The sequence below is a fragment of the Hippocampus comes genome, unplaced genomic scaffold, assembly GCF_001891065.2.
Source record: "Hippocampus comes isolate QL1 unplaced genomic scaffold, H_comes_QL1_v1.1 scaffold27, whole genome shotgun sequence".
Taxonomy (NCBI): domain Eukaryota; kingdom Metazoa; phylum Chordata; class Actinopteri; order Syngnathiformes; family Syngnathidae; genus Hippocampus; species Hippocampus comes.
In genome coordinates this window covers 647305-667194 of record NW_017805145.1, presented here as the reverse complement: position 1 = coordinate 667194, position 19890 = coordinate 647305, and the positions used below count along the sequence as shown (strand labels likewise).

The window sequence follows — 19890 nt, the reverse complement described above, 5'->3', positions numbered from 1 at the left end:
TGTGTGTGAGAGCAGGTGTGTGTGTGTGTGTGTGTGTGTGTGTGTGTGTGTGTGTGTGTGTGTGTGTGTGTGTGTGTGTGTATAAGTGTATGTTTGCGTGCGTGCGTAGGTTGGTCACAACCAATCTATGTCATGAGGAAGAGCATGGCTTTTGACAGTTGGCTGTGTAAGCCTCTGATTCAAGAGGACAGAGAGGACCATGACTGTAACCCCATCGAGACACCCACACATCACTGGACTATATTTCAACTGGTGGAGGCAGAGTGTATTAAGAGGGCACTGAGCATCGTCACGGTAAAGACATGAGTCTGAAACTAACAGTTATTGCTCGACTGCAACCTGCACTGCATGGCAGCATGTGTTCAAATATGTGAAAACATTTCTGTAGCTGGCAAGGATGTTTCGGGCAAATTGTTGAAAACAACTTGCTGGTGTTACTTTGGTGCACGTTTCAAACAGAGAAGAAGTATAATGTTGCATGTTCCAACAAAGCAGGAACGCTTTTTGCTCTTAAAAATAAAACATTCGTCACTGCTAACTTATCAGAAATACTATGTTTAAAAGAACAATAAAAGAAGTTGCCTTGGTCATGCATCGGTCAATAAAGTCGGAGCGATTAATATTCTTTCATCAGAAAAAACTTTTTTATGCATCAAATTAAATCGGTTTGTGTAAACAGTTATAAAGTTTTGAATTGTGTTCACTCGTAACAAATGTCAAAAGTACTGAAAAGTTAATAACAAGGTACACACCAAACCGTGATGTTTTTTTTTTTTCTGCATACTGTGACACCACTACTATTTATGAGACTTTAACACATTATTTCAGATGGATCACTTCCATTAAAAATACTTTTCTTATTCTGCACGTAACTTTTGTCAGTGCCCTAATTCTTGGCACAGAACAAACTAAGGCATGAGATGAGGCATGAGATGAGGAAAAAAAGGAATTTAGGTCAGTCAAGTGTCTCACAGGTCCATTTCTTCCATACCTAAAGCTATTGCTTTCCAACGGTCTCTCACCGGCTCGCCACTTAAAAAGGATACAAACCGCAGTGCATGATTAAGTCATCTAAAAATGCAGCTCAAAATCCGATTTCCATAATTTCATTTGTGCGTATGTACGTAGTGGCCAGTGAGCAAGAAAAGCTTGCTTTTTGTTGTTAACATTCCCATACATGTCCATTTGGAAATATTGCATCAAACATATTTATTCGATTATAAAGTCTATTAGCGGGCGTTTAAGTGGTAGGATGACAAGCTCCTCCCTTTGTGCTGTAAAACACACGCAGAAACACATACGTAGACTTTTTTTTTTCCTTAACGTCATAATTTCCTGCTGTAAGGGACTATGCAGATACATTTGTGAAAGAGTATACCTCTCTTTAAGTTCCGCGTCTGTAAAGTTGTTTTCCTCCTTCAGTGCCTGGTATCTATCCCACCTCAACAGCCTGGTGCCATCATAAAGATCCAACTCCCGGTCATGAAGTAACCTGCAGCATGTAAGACTGGTGAACTTTGGCTTCTCTACAACAATACTGAAATGTGTGATAGATGTTGGTCTTACCTGGAAAGGACAGCCAATGTTCCCAGGTTGACCCTGTGTATACCATCCAGCAGCAGCAGCTTGCCCTCCATGGCAGCAGTGACCAGCGGTGACGGACGCCATGCCGTGTCGCCATTGGGGAGCGTGAACCTTTGCTGGAGGAGGTCCCTGGCTGTCATATCCTGTCACAGGCACAACGAAATCATTAAAAAACAAACATTAAAATGTAAGGTGAAAATGGCATACTATATATAGAGGATTTTTTTTTTAAAGCATAGAAAGAACACTGTGAGAGAGACTGATTTAGTGGCCAGAGTTCATCGCCATTCCTTCATTTTACATACCACCTGTCATTATTCAAGTTGTGGGTGTGCTGGAGTCTATCCCAACTGACTTCTACCATGCTTCACAAAAATAATGTGCCTTTTCACCCGGTGTGTCTCATGTATGATTTTCTTCTTTAATAGAACTGCTCACTAATATTGCGCCTATAAATATGCTGCGCCTAACGGTCCATAAAATACGGTAGCTGTTGTCATATTTATTTTTTTACCTGGTAGAGCATGACAGGCTCAATGCTATAACCCAGCATCTCAGCAAACTGTTTAGCAATCATCGATTTGCCACAACCCTGAAACATACAGAACAAGATTACATTGAAGCAATAGTTCACCATAAACTGCATTTGTGTATGTGTGTGTGTGTAGCACCTTGGTTCCAATGAGACACATGTCCTTCACCATATGAGACTGCATCATGTCGGCAATCAGCTGAGAGTGGCTGGGGGTGCTGATGAAGTCGTGGCAACTGTTGGGTGGCCGGGGCTCCTTGGTGCCTGCAGGGACCTGATTGTTCATTTGATGGATTTGGACACAACAAATACAGAATAATGTGTTAATATTATTTTTACTACAGTGGCATGATATCAATATAAATAAAACACATTTTATGATTTATCATCAACATTAAAAAAAAACATTATTTAAAGCCACTGGCAGCTGGTAGAGATTGTATCTGAAAAAATAATTGAGCAAAAGTAATTCGTGACAAATATTTCAATACATCAATATTCTCTTTCTTTGTTTTTCTGAAATATCAAATATAATTTCATGCAAAATACATTTTGCGCTTCCCTATTAGCTTTTTGTGTAGGAGCTCATGTCGACAATTGAGTATAGATTGTACCTATTTCATACAACATTGGACCAAAATGCAAAAACTAGTGAGATGCATAAAGTAGCTCTCGAAAAATGTAGGTGTTTACATTGACAAAAATGAAGCCATGAGAGAAGCATTGAATATGTTAAAAGTTTGTAACTGACAAGTGTTTGTACATTTGGGCTATACTCTGCTTGTTGGCACATTTTGAGTATATGAATGTTTTGTTTTATTTACAACCTCCTGACTATTTCCCAGCTGTGAGGCGAATAACAATCTTATTCACAGGGCTAAATAAAAATAATCTAAATAATAGAAACCAATTTGATTATGAAGCATGCAGTCTTACAATGCAACCACAACAGTTAAGAAAAATGTAAATGTACTGGCAGACTATTTTAGTGTCTGCATTACATTTATATTACATTAATATATTTTTTTCTATAGTTTTAACTGGGGATCTGTACTGAAAACGGCCTTTTTTTTTTTTTTTAAATGGCATGGATCGATTTGGTCAGTACGGTATTTCTAAGTTGAGTCTGTGCAAGAGTGGAAGCGTTTCCGATTATCTGCGAAGCACGTGAACGTGGCAGTGCACGCACACCAGCGTAATGATGTCTCCCAGTCATGCAGGAGTTCACTCATACTAAAAATAAATTTCCAGGTTTGGAAGTGAGCTGAACTCGTACTTCCTAGCATGCTTTGGTTGGGTGTGGGGGCGTGGAACAGTTGACAAGGAGAACCTCCATCATCAATGTACTTGCATTGATGATGGAGGTTCTCCTTTCTCACTTGCGAGGGCATTACAGTAAGTAAGTATACTGTAAAAAAACATTAAAATGTAAAAAGAAAATAAAAATGATAAAAAAAGGTGTCTACCTGAATTCTAACATCTTTATCTGCAACGCGCAAGGTGACGTCTGCATAGTCCTCCGAGCCTGCTGTTTTGGACACACTGATAACGGCGCTGCTCGATGTCTTGCTGCGGCCATCCAGAAGCTCAAATTTCTGTGTAAAAACCATAAAATCTGCATGACTCATTCAGGCATTTGTCTGACAACTCACCAGTTGCAGAGAATTGTAGGCAAACAAGCCGATACATACTGTAGACCACTGACAGAAAGCTAGAAAGCAGAAAGTCAAAGACGGTATCCTACACTGAGCACCGTCTCCACAGCGCTGCACCCGTCCTTGCCCAACATGCTATGGTAGGGGTAAAGTCTCTGGACCAGCTGCTGCGACGACATCATGGGGAAAACATTCTATGCAAACACAGGGCAGGATTCATTAGACCAGCGCTCAACAAGTACGGTCCTTGAATGCCCCTATGCTGCATGTTTTAGACATTTCCCTCCTCCAGCACACCTGATTCAAATGGTTAACTCATCAGCAAGCTCTGCTGAATCTTGATAATAATCCTGATCATATCATTTGAATCAGGTGAGTTGGAGGAGGAAGGCATGCAGGATCAGGGCCCTCGTGGACCGGACTTGGTGACCCTTGCATGAAAACATCTGATCTGAATACAAAGCCCTTTTATCAGAGAGGAGGAGAGCAGAGGTTTAAATGTTTCTTTACCAGTACATTAACGCCATTAAGGAGGTTATCCACAGGAAAGTCAGGAAGGCCCAGGTTGGCTGATTCCTGGGAGCACAGTGTAGTAGCAAGTGACAGAAGCTGGGACACCCTGACACAAGGACAAACTGTGTGAGGAGGGTTCAATTACAGTATGGGTGTGTGTATGGGCGTATGTATAATAAAAGAGTAAAAAAATTAAGAACAGTAGTATATAATATATACACAACACAACACACACACACACACACACACACACACACACACACACACACACACACACACACACACACACACACACACACACACGCACACAAAGGTCACCCTCAGACTTAATATTCATCAGCCATTTACTGTTGTAGCGTGCACGCGTGAGGGAGGGGGAGGCCTGAGAGAAATCCGGAAGTTTGTCTGTGTAGCAGTGCGCAACTGTTTGAGGAGGAATTGAGTGCACAACAAAGAATCATGATTTGAGTTTGATGGGGTACTTAAAAAAGATGTGCCGGGTTCAATTCCAACTCAAGCCTCCCTGTGTGGAGTTTGCATGTTCTCCCCCAGGCCTGCGTGGGTTTTCTCCGGGTACTCCGGTTTCCTCCCACATTCCAAAAACATGCATGGCAGGCTGATTGAACACTCTAAATTGTCCCTAGGTGTGAGTGTGAGCACGGACGGTTGTTCTTGTCAATGTGCCCTGCGATTGGCTGGCAACCGGTTCAGGGTGTCCCCCGCCTACTGCCCGAAGACAGCTGGGATAGGCTCCAGCATGCCCCGCGACCCTTCCTTGTGAGGATAAAGCGGATCAGAAAATAGATGGATGGAAGGTGGAGTACTCAAACTCCTTACCACACTTTTGCTCCACTCTTCCCGAATATCGAAAACAGTCCAATAGTGCGTTGTCTGGATGACTACTGTACAGTACTACCTAACCTAAACTATGACCTAAATCAGGGGTGCCCATTACGTCGATCGTGATCTACCGGTAGATCTAGGACTTGTCCCAATTAGATCCGAAAGGTATAGAGGAGGAAGAAAAAAAAAAAAAAAAAAAACAGTGTGTCTTTGTAGAATGTTAGTCATATATTTTTTGTGTTAATGCACACTGCACCCTAATCATCCTATCAGTCTCATTTTCCCAAAGAAAGATTTTAAAAATAAAATAAAATAAAGCATATAAATCTTTAACCTACGGTGGCGCGTGACTACGTCAGTGGAAGTTGTTACCGCCCAGCAGTCTGCAATTGCAGCTTGTGATCAGAGCTGTTGCGCTATATTTTGATCATCATTATTCTCATTCAGAGTTTGCTTCGTGTACAATTCACCGAGGGCACGGGCAAAGAATAGGAATCTAGAGGGCTGAGGGAAGCACTTTAAAACGGTACGTGTGAGCTACGACAGTCAACAGGCTGCAAAAGTGCATCGCTTGGTTCCGTGTTTGGCTTCTCATCATGGCGCGCATGCGTGCGTGCGTGCGTGCATGCGCGTGCGCGAGTGTGTGCGTGCGTGCGTGTGTGCGCGCGCGCGGTAAGGGGCGATCCGGGGAAGTTAGTTGAACAAAAAGTAGATCTTCGGTCCAAAAAGTTTGGGCACCCCTGACTTAAATTATTTCTACAGTATGTTAAATAAACTAACCCAGTGGTTCTCAACCTGGGTTCGATCGAACCCCAGGGGTTTGGTGAATCGGTCTCAGGGGTTCGACAGAGCCTCTGCCATGGAAGTTAAGACACACTCGACTCAACATGTCAATTAGTTATGACACGCCCGCTGCAGATGATCACATTACATCGCTTGTCCAATCAGTGCTGCGGGAAATTTAGTTGAATTCATATGCATCACGGAACGTAATGGGATTCAGCGTCCTATCTGCATGATAGGCCATGCCAAGTTGAGCAACTCAAAACTGAAGGAACACTTTATCAAGTATCAAGTACAACTTTATTGTCAAATGTTTCACTGATTTTTATGTTTCACTAATGAAAGGTTAGGTGAATGTTCATATGAATTGGTTGGGTTCGGTACCTCCAAGAAGGTTAAAAACCACTGAACTAACCACATGCTATGATAAATCACTCACTGAAAATCTACGTAAAGATATTCGCAAACGCTACAATTTCAATTCCAGTTCGCTACGGAGGCATGTACGAAACTGGCAATTTACCTTTCTGCCGCAATGTTCGGTCCTGCCGCATATAACAGCTCCAACTGGTCCTGAAGATAAAAAAAGTTTTGTTGTTGCTACCGTATCCTTTTTTTACGTGTTAAATGCCAGTGGGTGACCGTACCTTAAACGGGAGATAATAGATGTCTCTGGCCTGGAAGCGAGATCGGAGAGGAGGATCCAGTGGGTTGCCTTTGTATTTGGGCACAGGTAGACCAAGGGCGATGACCCGAAAGTCCTCGCTAACGCGGACGATCTTCCAACTATCAAGCTCCTCTTTTGTGTGCTCCTACAGGTCGGAAAGGAAACAAACAAATGTTAAAAAAAAAGAAATAAAAATAGCAACAAAACAAGGTCTTTGAGATCTTGTGCCGGTGAGTTTCTTGTGCATATGCATCCACTAATCGATATGCGTACTGTATCGCTTTCTATTCTGGTATGATACTGCAAATACAGTGTCTCAAATGAAGTATCAAACGTATTGATGTTTAAGTTTGAGAATCGATCTTAGTGGTATCAGCGTCATTGACAGCTCAAACAGATCGATTCCTGCACCTTTCAAGCAGACGTAATGGTCGTCTTTGAAATAACACTCCATTTTGGGCAAGTTTGAGTAGAGATACAGTAGAGCTATATTTGTTTTTTTTTAATTCTTTTTTGGGGGGAGGGGGGCACGTTGATACTGATTATTAGTTGTCAAGGAGGCCGCTAACCAATGTTTGGAGCCAATATTCCTTTCCAGTAAAGGAAAATATTGGTATCAAAATTTCTGAAAATACAAACTCTAACCCGTCACTTGTCTCACAATATACCGTTTATTGAACAACTTTTCTGATTTAATAAATGTTTGTTTTTTTTTTTAATCTTATCACGAGACACATTTGTTTTTAAATTCTCACAAAAAAAAAAGTTCAGGGAGCTCAATGGTTCATTAGCATGTCTGAAAAAGTTCAATGAAAACTTAAACAAGTAAATAGCTCCCTACAATTTTAGACAGTAAATAACATTTTCAAAAATGTCAAAATAACTGAAATGTTAAATTATCATTGTTTTAATTTCAAATTAAAGAGATACAAAGCGTCTTGGGGTCAACAACCATCTCTCTCAGGGTTAACTGAAAAATTAAATAAATACTTCCCTGAAGTTGACAGAGTTGCATTTGATCTCTTATCAACCGTCAGATTTGATTAAAAAGTCCTATGCCGATATTTATCAAAATACACAATGTACAGTCATGTACAAAAACAGAATATACAATCACAACAACGGTTTTTAAAGTGAATTTCATGTTGGTGTTCTGACCTCCAGCAGCTTGTCATAGCGCTCGGCTGCCATGAGGAAGCGTCCGTCCTCCAGCTGCATCTCTCTGTTCTCCAGCAGGTTGTTGAGGACGGGAAGAACGTTCCTTTCGGCCTTCTCCAGACCCTCCAGGAGAAGAACTCGCCCTTGAGTGGCTGCCCTGACGGCGCACTGAGAAGAAAAGAACGAAGAGTACGCCATTCTCCTACGCTGACTACAAATGAGACAAACATCCAACTACAATAAATCCCTTTGATATATTATTGCGCTCACAAAACCAAAGTTTTATTTTTAGAAGGATTTTTTTTTTTTTGCCACTAAATGTAGTATGCGGGACAACTCTTTGTTTACATTGCGTGTGTGTGTGTGTGTGTGTGTGTGTGTGTGTGTGTGTGTGTGTGTATATATGCACATGTTCAGTTGAAAAACCCAAAAGCTTCTCTTGACGTCAGCAGGCAGGAAACTTAAGCAGTCTAGGGAGACCACAGAGCCAGCGCGCATGTAATTAGGTGTGCGTGTAATGTGCATACGGGACGTTGTGTGGGAAGCGCAGCAACAGAAACGACTATAGCGAGGTCAGGATGTTCTAAATTTAACTGCGAGCCCATTTTCAACACTGTAATGAGATAATCATTTGGTAATCTAAAATGAAACAGGACAAGGGGCCGGGTTTGAAACTAGCATAGCGTTGCTGGGACGGCTATTCTTAGCAATAAAGTAACCCTGCACAATCTAATCCAGGGATGATTGCTGAGACCATTTCGATATACTGGACAGTAAAATAAGCCTTCAAGTATTTCTGAACCCAATGCAAATGTTTCTCCTTGTGAGATTGATTGGAGGTGGCAAAAAAAAAAAAAAAAAAAAAAACGGCCCTTGGGGGATACTGCATTGAGAGGTTCTTTTGACACCAGCAGAGGCTCATCAGTGGCTCCTTTACAACTGCTCTCTCAATACGATGCATCACAGAAGCGTTCCTTTTTTCATTTTCCTTTATCAGAACAAACTCGTTTGCTTTCCCAGTCCCATGAATATTATCAAAGAGTATAATTTTCTTAAACTGTCCAGGCAGTGTTTCCATTCCTTTGGCAAGGCAAAGGACTATTCCATGCTTTTTTTTTTATCAGCAGAAAGATGCTTTTACAGCATTATGCATAAAAACGGTGATCTTCTTAATGTCTGTGGAACAATCTAATTGCATGCAAGTAGGCTTACCTAATCTACTTAAACTAATTATCAAATCCGTTACATTCAGAAAGAAAAAAAAATGTCGCCATCGGTCAGAAACCTGTCTAAATTTAGACAGTCTATATCATCAGTCGGCATCCCGCGGCTCCGGAGCCTCATGCGGCTCTTTCATCCTTATAATGTGGCTCTGATTGGCTTGGGAAAATAAATTACTAAAAATTTTTTTTTTGTATTTAATTGAAGTGTGTTTTATTTGTGTTAGTTTTTATATTATTTTAGTTCTAAATTTGAAGACTATTGTGATCTTGAAATATTAAAATATTAATTAAATTATTTGATATTATTTTTTCGTCGCTCAAAATAGACGTCACACTGCGGAAGCTGGTATACCCGCTGAAACGGCGTCTATTTTGAGCGACTTTCAACCCCGGCAAAGCCAATGGAGAAATGTAAGAAAAGAAAAATATCTCAAGAAAATAGAACATTCAATGATGCCTGGGCAGATTCATTTGCATTTACCTCGGGCGAGAGTGGCCTACCAGTATGCCTAATTTGTGGAGAAAAACTGGCTAACAATAAACGGTCAAATGTCGCAAGACATTTTAACAATACACACAGAGCCTTTGCTGAAAAATATCCAGAGGGAGAAGAGAGGAAAAAAGCTGTTTCGGAACTGATGCAGAAGGCTGACCGGACGAAAAATCAATTCAAGAAGTGGGTGAAGTCTGCAAATTCAACTACATATGCAAGCTTTGTGGCCGCATTCAGACATTAGTTATTTTTTCAAGAATTCAAAATGTGTTCATTACATCGGTAAAATTTAATTTTCTCCGTAGCACTTCATAAGACATAACCACACTATAGTTGTTTATACAAAGTGTAAAGGTAAGAAAAAGCAATATATACAGTGTTATCTTCATTTTAGATAAGATAAATGGATATAAGGATGACGCCTCATGGCATTTTTCTGCTTTCGTTTGCTACATGGACAATTTAAATTCAGCTTTTTAATTTATATATATATATATATTTGAACACATCTGTAATATAGTTCAGTCTCCGTGATGTGCGTCTGCTATTTGTACAAATGAGTTTGCTCTTTTTGTCGGAATGCTGAAGCCTCAACGAACATGCCATTTTTTTCTTTTGTTGTTGTTTTTTCCCCCCTATAAAGTGATGCTTCTGGAGAATTCAGGATTCCGCCTGACGCCAGCGATATGCAAAAACTAAAATGGTTATTTAAAATAAATCCATCAGCCATAATAATTCATAACTGGATAGTAAGGTTGTGTGACCATCACAAATGAAATCAAACACAAAAGTCACAGAAAATATGAGATGTGTCAGAAATGTTCCAGGACATGTTTTACAAACGATATCTGCCACGCTTTACATGCCCCGGAAAGATTCTTCTGGAATTTTCCGCAGGTCTGTCGTCACTGCTGTCTTAATTTTGTCCACGTCTTCAAAACCGGCCCCTTTGATGACCTCGTTGTGCACGGACAAGATGAAAAAAATAAAATAAATCACAAGGAGCCAGCTCAGGTTATTAGGGTGGTTCATCTCGGGCAGGATACGCTCAGAGCAATGTAAGCAGGCACATTGTCATGGTGAAGTATGAGTTGCCCTGCCACGAACGACACTTGCCTCTTCTTACGCACTGACTGACGCAAACATCATAAGATCTCTTTGTCGACATGCTCGTTGATCGTGTCGCCCACAATAGAGAAGAGTAAAAATGATAGATTATAGTTTGGATTTGAAAAGTGAGTTTTTGACACCAGTCCTGGAAATTCTCGAATACCTCTCGTACAAGGCCCATTTGGTAGCCTCGGCCCTTTTAACAACTCACCATTAAAAAAAAAAAAAAAAAAGTATACCTGTATAATGAGACTTACACCATCATGAAGTAAAGTTTTTTTAATGACTCTTTTGTACGTGTTCAGTGTTGCTTTCATCAGTCACTTAACACTGGGTCAGCGTGGAGCACAGAGGCTTATTGCAGGTTGCAAGTGTTACACTAACAACAGTCAAGCGTGTCCAATAAATTTATATAAACACCTAGCCAGCCGTTAGCTTCCAGACGCATTACTTTCCAATGGAGCTGGTGTGGAAATGGTAGGCTTTTTATGACTGCAATTGGGTGCAAGGTGGCTGCCCAACGTAAGTGTATGCCAAGTGGTAAATAGTGATTGGAGGAGTCCAAAAACGAAAATCCTTCTGACTAAAAAAATGAACTAGCAACCTGGCTTCCCTCTAGAAAAGAATGAGTGAGCGGTAGCACAGCGATTGACCCATTCTGAGTAAATATAGGACTCCAAATGAGCACGGCTCTCTGTGGAATATGCGGCAATGTTCCAGATGACACAGGAGCGCACCCGCTACAATCGCTTTCCAATTTACGCCTACCCATCTTCAAACACATGCTGGAAGTCATCACACCCGCTAGAGTTTAATAAAACACACGAAACAAACATTTTCTCACCGTCTGACATTTAAAAAAATTCTGATCAACACACTTATATTGGGTGTATAACTCCTTTGTACCTTCAGAGACCAAAATACCCCCCAAAAAGTTGTCATGGCCTGTTTCCGTGGCAACAAGCAGACAGCTGGTTTCATCTTGAGGTGTACGTGGGAAGAAGGTGCTTGCGAGATTAACACTCCATACTTCCGTTTTAATTTATAAACATGTGATAAAGACATCAGTGGGAAAAGGAAAGAGGAAATGTGGCCCCTTTAACATAGTGTTGCTGTAAACGCCACTGACAGTGAATGTCCAAATTGACAAAGCAATTTTTTACAGATTTCGGTCCGAGCCTTATTTATCGACAGATCCTTCAAAATGGCAGCATCTGAGCAGTCACGGTAAATGATTATTGCAGAATATCGTTGCAACTTGGAATAAGGGGGTATCGCATATTCACCCCCCACGTAATGTTTTAAATTATTAGTATAAACTGAAGCAGTCAAAGGTTTGGAAATACACCACCCTGTAATTCAGTGTTTGTTCTTTTTTTAATCGTGAATTACAGATGAACACTTCAGTCATTGACAATTTGAAGAAATATTGATGGGATTTTTTTGAAAAAAAAAAAAGACATGTTCTATAATTTAGATTTTTCAAGGTAGGCACCTTTTGCCCAGATAAAACCTTTGCACACGTTGGTTATTTTCTCGGTCAACTTTATGATGTGCCATAACTTTCTATTCACACCCTTTGTCAAGAGTTAGCGAGAATTCCTTGATCTCTTAATGTGTTTGTGATTATTTGAATGTGAAGGAGCACATTGTCCAAGACATGGGCCCCCGGTTAGTGTTGTGGAAAGGCCAGGATTCAAAAATCTCATGAACACACTGAACGATTATTTACCAATCCAGCGTTTCTAACCCATCCAAATCCAGATATACCTTTTATTCATGTTAACATAGCTGTTACACAGGGATTCAAACAGTTCCACAAGGCTTTAGGGGACTACAATTGAATGAATAGCAAAACAATAGTGGTCCAAATCTCTAATGACAATCACTGGACAGACAAACAGACCTTTTGTTGTACTGTCCCAGCAATCCCCAGTCGACCAGAGACTCCACCCCTGCGCATTCTTCTTGAGAAAACGTACCCCCGCTGAAGTTAATTACGATGTAGGGAACCGTGAACTTTTGGCCATGGTATTGGCATTTCAGGAATGGCGTCACTGGCGAGAGGGAGCCAAGGAACCATTGACTGTATTTACTGACCACAAGAACTTAGCCTACATCAGCTCCGCCAAATGATTGAACTCACGATGGGCTCTGCTCTTCACCTGCTTTTATTTTACTTTAACCTAAAATAAAGGCAAATGAACCTAAAATTAAGATGAAAGACAGTTTATCTATATACTTCAATAAGACTTCATCTTGCATTACTAAACACATGGACTACCAAAGGCGTGGCATAGCCAAAAAGCAGGATAAACAGATCCAAACAGAAAAACCAAAACAAAAATAGACACATTACCATTTTTAGTAGGTCCAATGGTCATATGAAACACAAGAAAACACATCCAGCTCCAAAGAAATCAACATGTTTTCAGCCACCCCGGAGGGAAGTCAGAGAAGCACATCACAATGTTCCAAAAAAGTTGATTCGTGCTATTTAAACACAGTATGCAATTTACTCTTCTCCAAAAGGCAAACATTTGATGGTCAGCTGTTGAACTGTCTATTGGATTATTTATGCATCCAGATTTACATACTCGATGAAAATTGCATATTTCCCCAGTGTGGGACAAATAAAGGTTATCTTATCTTATCTTAAAAAGCTTGTCATCAAATGCTCCTAAAGCTCAGTTTGATTTTATCATGTTATTTGTCAATAAATGGTGGTCATTTGCAATTTCCTCCCCTTTTTCCACGAGGTTAGCAAATTCTTGGGATATAGCAAGCTCCTCGCGTGGGAATTCAGCTCAATTCTTTTGTCCGTTTGTGGTGTTATTCTTTTGCATCACTTCCGGTTGCATAGAGTGGAGCATTTTGCAGCACTTCCAGTTGCGCAGCGTGATCCGAATAGCAACATAAATTGGGTACGGATGTCACACAGGGCCTGGTTTCACACCAAGCCATCCTGGAAAATGTCACAAAAAAATGACCCATGATTTTATGTGTTTGGGAGGGCGGGTCTAAAATAGACAAAAACTGCAGTTTCATTCCTATTTGACAAAGACTAAAGATACTGCAAGTCATATTTTCTGTGTTGTGATGCTACTGTTGATTTTTAAGTGTCCAGTTTTTCAGATGGAAGACATCACTACTTGGGGTGCTGACAAGCACACGCCCAAACACACCTCAACCACATTCTGTAGTCACACATGCAATGCTCGGAAGCCTCTAAAAGGGAAGTTAAAAACGTCTTTTCTGCTTAGGGTTAATTAAGTTCACATCAAAACGTGTTGTCTGACACAAACACAATTGCATTCTTGCGGTTTTATGTAAAAAATAGGTTTTATACATCAGGAAGCCATTATGTATGTAGATGTGCAATGCTGTCAAGTCATCCTCTATTTGTAGAGTGGTATTGTTAATTGCAGGCATTCAGTTTTGTCTGCACTGACTTATCCAGCTACAGGACAGACAGTGCATGTCTTCAATAATTCAAAGGGTGGATAATAACGATAAAAATAAAGCTCTGACCCTCTTTTGTATTTTAACGCTGACTCATCAAAATACTCATTACAGGAACAGTCCAGCAAGGATGGCCCATTTTTCAATCAAAAACAAGATTTTGTCATCAGAGAAATGTTTGCATTTTCAATTATATCAATTTGTTTTGGGAGAAATCAGTAAATAAATAACGACTCAAATCGCCCTTTTCTGTTCAGCAATAAGGTATAGCCAAGCCCCCTTTCCCTTTTCCCCAAGTCTTAGTGAGAGTCAGCAGAGGAACTGGATGCAATTTGTCCATTCAAAATCATTGTACATACTGGTACATCTCAAATAAAACGGCGATCGATCTGCACCAACATCTCTACTAATTGCCGACTTCAACCTCTGAAAATATCACAAGGATTAACCTCTCCATGGCTGACTTATGAGTGAATGAGGATATGAGCAGCGAACATGTGCTTTCGCTCATGCTGGATCCAAAGACTGGGCTAAAGTATGTGGACATAGTGCAGGAGCAATGACGAGATGAAGATTATGATTTCTTGGCGTCGATAACCGCTCTCTTGACCAAGTTCTCGCGTGATTCACGGCAAAATAACGCAAGGCGGCGAGTTGCCAGTCACGGCAAAATGACCACTGTGTAGAAGTAAAGCATTAATGGTCAATGTCAGGCCACTGACGGATGACGAATGACGGACCAGTAACATTTTGCTAATTGCCCACATCTGCTAATGAGTACAAGCAGTCGAGAAAAGTGATGGGACAGTTTGATGGATAATCTATTGTAAATGCATAGCTCCGGTAACATGGCAAGGTAGTTTTGAGCACATTTCCTCTCCACTCTGGCTCAAAGACACGTCAACAGCAAACTGACACCTCCGCAACAAAAAGTAAAAAATTCCACACTTTGATCCATGACGCTAACTCAACCAGCACTTGCCTACCTGGTCAACATAGAAGGCGGTCCCGGCTCGGATCTCTCTCCTTTGTTTCAAGTCAGTCTCTGTGGTGTCCCTGGACAATGCAACATACTCCACTTCGCGTTTGGTCAACTCCTATCAACAACAAGGAAGGATGTTGGTTCAAATAGCATATGCAAGGAAATATTACTAATTAACGGCACAACGGTGAAAAAACACACTCCGGTCCTTGAGCCACTCTCCTGCATATTTTAGAGGTTTCTCTCCTCCAACACACCTGATTCAAATGCTCAAGTTTATTATCAGGCTTCTGCAGACCTTGCTGATGAGCTGATCATAATTTCAAGTGTGCTGGAGGAGGGAAACATCTAAAACATGCGGGAGAGAGGCACTCGAGGAGCGGAGTTTAACACCTGTGTCTGTTGGATGGCAATGTGCATTTCAGGTTGCATTTGATTGGCCTAAGGCAGATCAAAGCATACAATTCCATTTGAAAATATTTTAGTACCGTAATTCATCAGACATCTTTGCGATACACGTTGCATGTGCCATTATCGTGATGACAATATTTTTGGGATGTATTGCGCAGCCCTATTGGTAAGTATGGGTTATCTCCAATATAGTGCACTCAGTTTATCACACAATGAATCTTTAAAAGTCACTAGAAAAACAGACACATCCCATGATGCATTGTGTTTTTGTTTCCCAGGATATTGTTTGATTATCCATATTTATGAAAGGTCCCCCAGATGACGTTAATTCAGTAAATTATAATTATTATGCCACATCAATGACATAACAGTGCACCTGAGTAGTATTCCATAATTCATTATCATTTTACCGCTGAGAAAAATGCCTACATATCGTGATGATGGCAGTTACACTCCAGGTTTTGCGCACATTTAGACCCATGTTTTCCTCAACCCTTTGATCCAATTCCATATTGTCCAACTTCAGGCACGTTGAACCTCAAAAACTCCGCTGTATTTATTTGAACGAGCATACTCACAAGATATTGCATGGCTAGTGATCTTCTCAATGGTCCTGGGGGTCCGATGAGAAACACATCCTGACCTAAAAGGTCTTTCTGCATAATCCATCGCAGGTGCTGCGCCACAGCCTGGGGCACAAAGTCTGAAACTAACAGCACAAATTGAGGCAAAGCGACAAGTTATAAGACTTATTTATCTTGTCAAGGTCATGTTGGACTCTGATTCTACACACACAAAGGTTTACATACTATGTTTGACAGGAACCAGTTCGGGGTTGCGTGGCGTTTTGAGTTTGTAGGAAATATCCCCTATCTTCACGGTGTCACCTGCAGATACACAAAGTCAACAGACTCACACAACTGGCAGCAATGTCTCTCACACACACACAGTTACTGTAATAACGCAAACACATATGACATCTAATGAGTTAATTTCGATAAACTTGGCCTGTTTGCTTGACAATTCAAATCTAAACCCTTGAGTCCAATAAAGCTGTTGGAATTCATAGCCAACTTATTACTTTGCTAACGTTAGATATTTGCTTAACTGTCGTTGGTTCGCTATAAACATCATAAGACGCTTATACGTGTTTGGTCTTCGTTCTTCTTTAGTCATGTTTGTTTTGTTTTGTTTTTTTACCTGAGGACGTGTTAAGAAGTTTGACCTCATGGCTTCTCTTCATCCAGCCATCTCTCCCCAACACGGCGCCCAAAATAGTCCGCATCCTCCTGGCAGCAACAGCCGCAGCCGTACCGCTATACAACATCTGCGGGTGCATTTATATTTAACCGATGTTGCTTCCGCCGCTGTCACACAAAGTCTACATTCAAAAATAAATAAACAAAGGTGGCTAATGCTATTTGCCCTATACCGGCTTGTTACATGAACGTCACTTCATTATTTTGCAAGTCGGCGTGTTTTCGATGAGGGACAAACTAGGTCCGCTCGTTTAGTGTTTCGTCTGGGAACAAGACATGAATAACAAAAGAATGTTCCATGTTATTAACCGCAACACACTGACTTATATGTAATTTATTCATATCAATCAATCAAACCTAATTTACATTGCCCGTTCCATACAAATGCACCTCAAAGTGCTGTGCAGTTAAAACATTAAAAAATACAAAATAAAAAGATAAAAAGCCAAAAAAATATAAACTGCTGAAAAAAATGAAGGAAACACTTGAAATTACATCGGGCTGTTTCAGTGTTCCCATTATGTTTAGAGCACTGGTTAAAGCTGCAATCGAGGAAGGCGGAAGCCGGATTTATCCCACTCGAATTGTCCGACCTCCGACCTCACAGTGTTTGAGGCGAATATCAGAAAAAAAAAAAACAAAGATGGCTGATTCTGAAAAATTGTTGTTCTTTTTCATGAAAAAACATTTTACCCGAATGCAGCATTAAACCCACGTCGTAACACAGTCATGACACACGTAAACTATAACGTTTGTATTTGTGATCAGCGCTCTCCTTGTTTGGCTGGGTCTTGGTCTTGGTTTGCAGTGGGCTGATACTCTCTCTATTTCAATATGATTAATCAAACAGTGCTCCACAAGATGTTTAAACCTTGTGAAATCTTTTCATATCTTAATCCTGCTTTGATCCTCTCGACAACTTTATCCCTGCCTGGTATGTTCCTTGGTCTTCATGGTTTGCGCCCCCAAATTCTTTTAACAGACCTCTGAGAGCTGGTGCATTTATGAGATAAGAGTAAACCCAGGTATACGTTGTTGATCATCAAATAACCAAATAATGTGCCCCACTTGATATTGATTCTCCACAAAAATTCCAATTTATAGCTGTATGTTTATAGCCTGAAATGTGATACGATATGATGTGAAGCAAGTGATAAAGTTTTACGTTCAATCTTAACAGTATGGCCACTCTTCTGGGAAATGCAGTTGTCTGTATTATGCCAGAATTTGATACGAAGGGGCCTATCACGGAAAATATGAGTTTCACTTTCTTATAAAATAGACACCTGGCATGTACTCAACAACTCTTGAAAAATATAAATTAGTAGTAGATATGTTGTGAAATATATTGTGACATATATTGTGTAGTATTGTGTAGTTTTTTGCAACAAATATTGGGGGAGGGCAATATTTGTTGCAAAAAAATACAATACAATGTCCTGAACGTACAGATTTGGAAACCAGAACGTCAAGAGCTATGACGTCATTCAAGCAAGCGCGGTGGACGCGGATCACGTGGTGCCTGTGGAGGTTCCTTGGAGGAGGCGGGTGGAGCGTGGTGGAGTGGAGACAGGGAGGGGAGGGGAGGCCGGAGGAAGGAAGGCTGTAGTCTGGTCCATTCGGTGCGCGTGTCAGCGCCGTGCGAGCAGTGCAAAGCCGTCCTCCTCCTGGCCGAGCTTGGCTTGTCGTCTCCTCGCAGCGGACCGATCGAGAGAGACGCGGATATGGAGGATGTCTGCAATTACACCCGCAGCCCTGCCTGGGAGGAGCTGGTTAGTCCAACACGCGAGATTTTGAATTTATTGGGAAACAATCACTTTTATTCAATCACTGCTGCAACAACGACAAGTTAAACCACCAGTTGTAATTATGTCACACTTTAAAAGACTTTACTGTTCGGTTTTCGCTTTATTTGACTGCTTGTTTGAATTGAAGATTTAGGGAGCCCAATCGAACCAGTTGTGGCTTCTTTTAATCGAACGTGAACATTTCATTGCTTCGCTGCCAAAAATGAAATCAAAAATGACAATTAACCGGCTTGTTGTGGTGTCGACTTTTGATGATGCTGCGCGGAATGTGCGTGACTACTACGATACATCTTCAAACGCGGTCTTTCCTCTTGACCGATAATACGTGTTCCCCCCGGTCATATGGAAATCCGAGGTCTTCCCCCGCATCATCGTCCTCAGCGATGGCAGCGAAGAGAGACTCCCCCGAATCAGGAAGGGAGCGGCGGATCCAGCCGAAGCCACTTGGTCATAACCTCTCCTCTTGTCACCCCACACAGGAGCCGGATAAAGCTCCCGGGTCTGCGGCGAGGATTCATCCCCATGTGGTGGGCGCTGTCTCGGTGTCCGCTGCTGCGGACGAATCGTCTGACAGCGAGGTGGAGCAGGAGGGTCCCCAGAAACTTATCCGGAAAGTCTCCACCTCAGGACAGATCAGAAGCAAGGTACGAGACAATTGAGCGCATGGATAGATGGCTACTTCTTCTTTTCGTTGACCTGCACACCCTAGTGAGAATTAAAAATGTATTAATTTTGCTTCCATTATTTTGCTACATCAGAGGGGGAAAATCGTAAACAAACATCTAATGTAATCAAGCACCCCTGCAAACTACAATCACAATCATAAACATTTTGTACCATTAATATCGAAGTTACCACTTAAATCAGCAGTATTATCTTTGAAAAGGCAGAATTTTTGTTTCCAGTACTTGTATTGAGTGTGTACGAGTACCAGGGCATGTGCTTACCTCTTCAATTTATTTGATGATTAGAGTGATATAAAATGCAAAATAAATAAATAAACAAAGCATGATTATTATGAAATGATCAGTGTTAGAAATTGATACTTTTATTTATCACAACATGAGGTGCGCTGAAATGAAATCATTTCTTTCACGTGTGCCAACCAAATTAGTGTATTTCTTCTACTTCTGAGGACAGATTGCATTTGTATCAGATTGTGTTTATGTGTACTGTACTTAATATTGTGGCTGGTTAAATGCGCAGAAAAAAAATCTCACTTTGAAAACTCATGCAAGAATTATGTTTTGCAAAAGTCTCTCTTAAAATGTACAGTGTAATGTTGGACTTAGTGAAAAACTTTATTACAGGCATCGTGCTATGCTGCCTAGTTTTGTGAGTATGTTGGGGAGGTTGAAAAGATAAGGTGTACAGTGTATAAGGTGTACATAAAATGTGATATATATA

General features: G+C 40.9%; 2 protein-coding genes across 5 annotated transcripts in view; one reads left to right on the top strand and one right to left on the bottom strand.

Annotated features, from left to right (window-relative positions):
- The window catches only part of vwa8 (von Willebrand factor A domain containing 8), a 61655-nt gene extending 44726 nt beyond the window's left edge, over positions 1-16929 (bottom strand). The window contains exons 1-14 of the mRNA XM_019867712.1: positions 16617-16929; positions 16226-16303; positions 15995-16125; positions 15010-15120; positions 7736-7903; positions 6558-6722; positions 6434-6483; positions 4282-4390; positions 3861-3965; positions 3583-3711; positions 2256-2390; positions 2099-2176; positions 1567-1727; positions 1379-1492 (exon numbers count right to left, since the gene is read on the bottom strand). Of these exons, the coding sequence (XP_019723271.1) occupies positions 1379-1492; positions 1567-1727; positions 2099-2176; positions 2256-2390; positions 3583-3711; positions 3861-3965; positions 4282-4390; positions 6434-6483; positions 6558-6722; positions 7736-7903; positions 15010-15120; positions 15995-16125; positions 16226-16303; positions 16617-16755 (1673 nt within the window). The 5' untranslated portion in view covers positions 16756-16929. The remainder of the gene's footprint in view (positions 1-1378; positions 1493-1566; positions 1728-2098; positions 2177-2255; positions 2391-3582; positions 3712-3860; positions 3966-4281; positions 4391-6433; positions 6484-6557; positions 6723-7735; positions 7904-15009; positions 15121-15994; positions 16126-16225; positions 16304-16616) is intronic.
- Positions 16930-18182: 1253 nt separating this feature from the next.
- The window catches only part of dgkh (diacylglycerol kinase, eta), a 78990-nt gene continuing 77282 nt past the window's right edge, over positions 18183-19890 (top strand). The window contains exons 1-2 of one of the 4 annotated variants that reach the window (XM_019867716.1): positions 18183-18447; positions 18963-19127. In XM_019867716.1, the coding sequence (XP_019723275.1) occupies positions 18400-18447; positions 18963-19127 (213 nt within the window). In that variant the 5' untranslated portion in view covers positions 18183-18399. The remainder of the gene's footprint in view (positions 18448-18962; positions 19128-19890) is intronic. The other 3 variants (XM_019867714.1, XM_019867720.1, XM_019867715.1) reach the window with 3 other exon arrangements.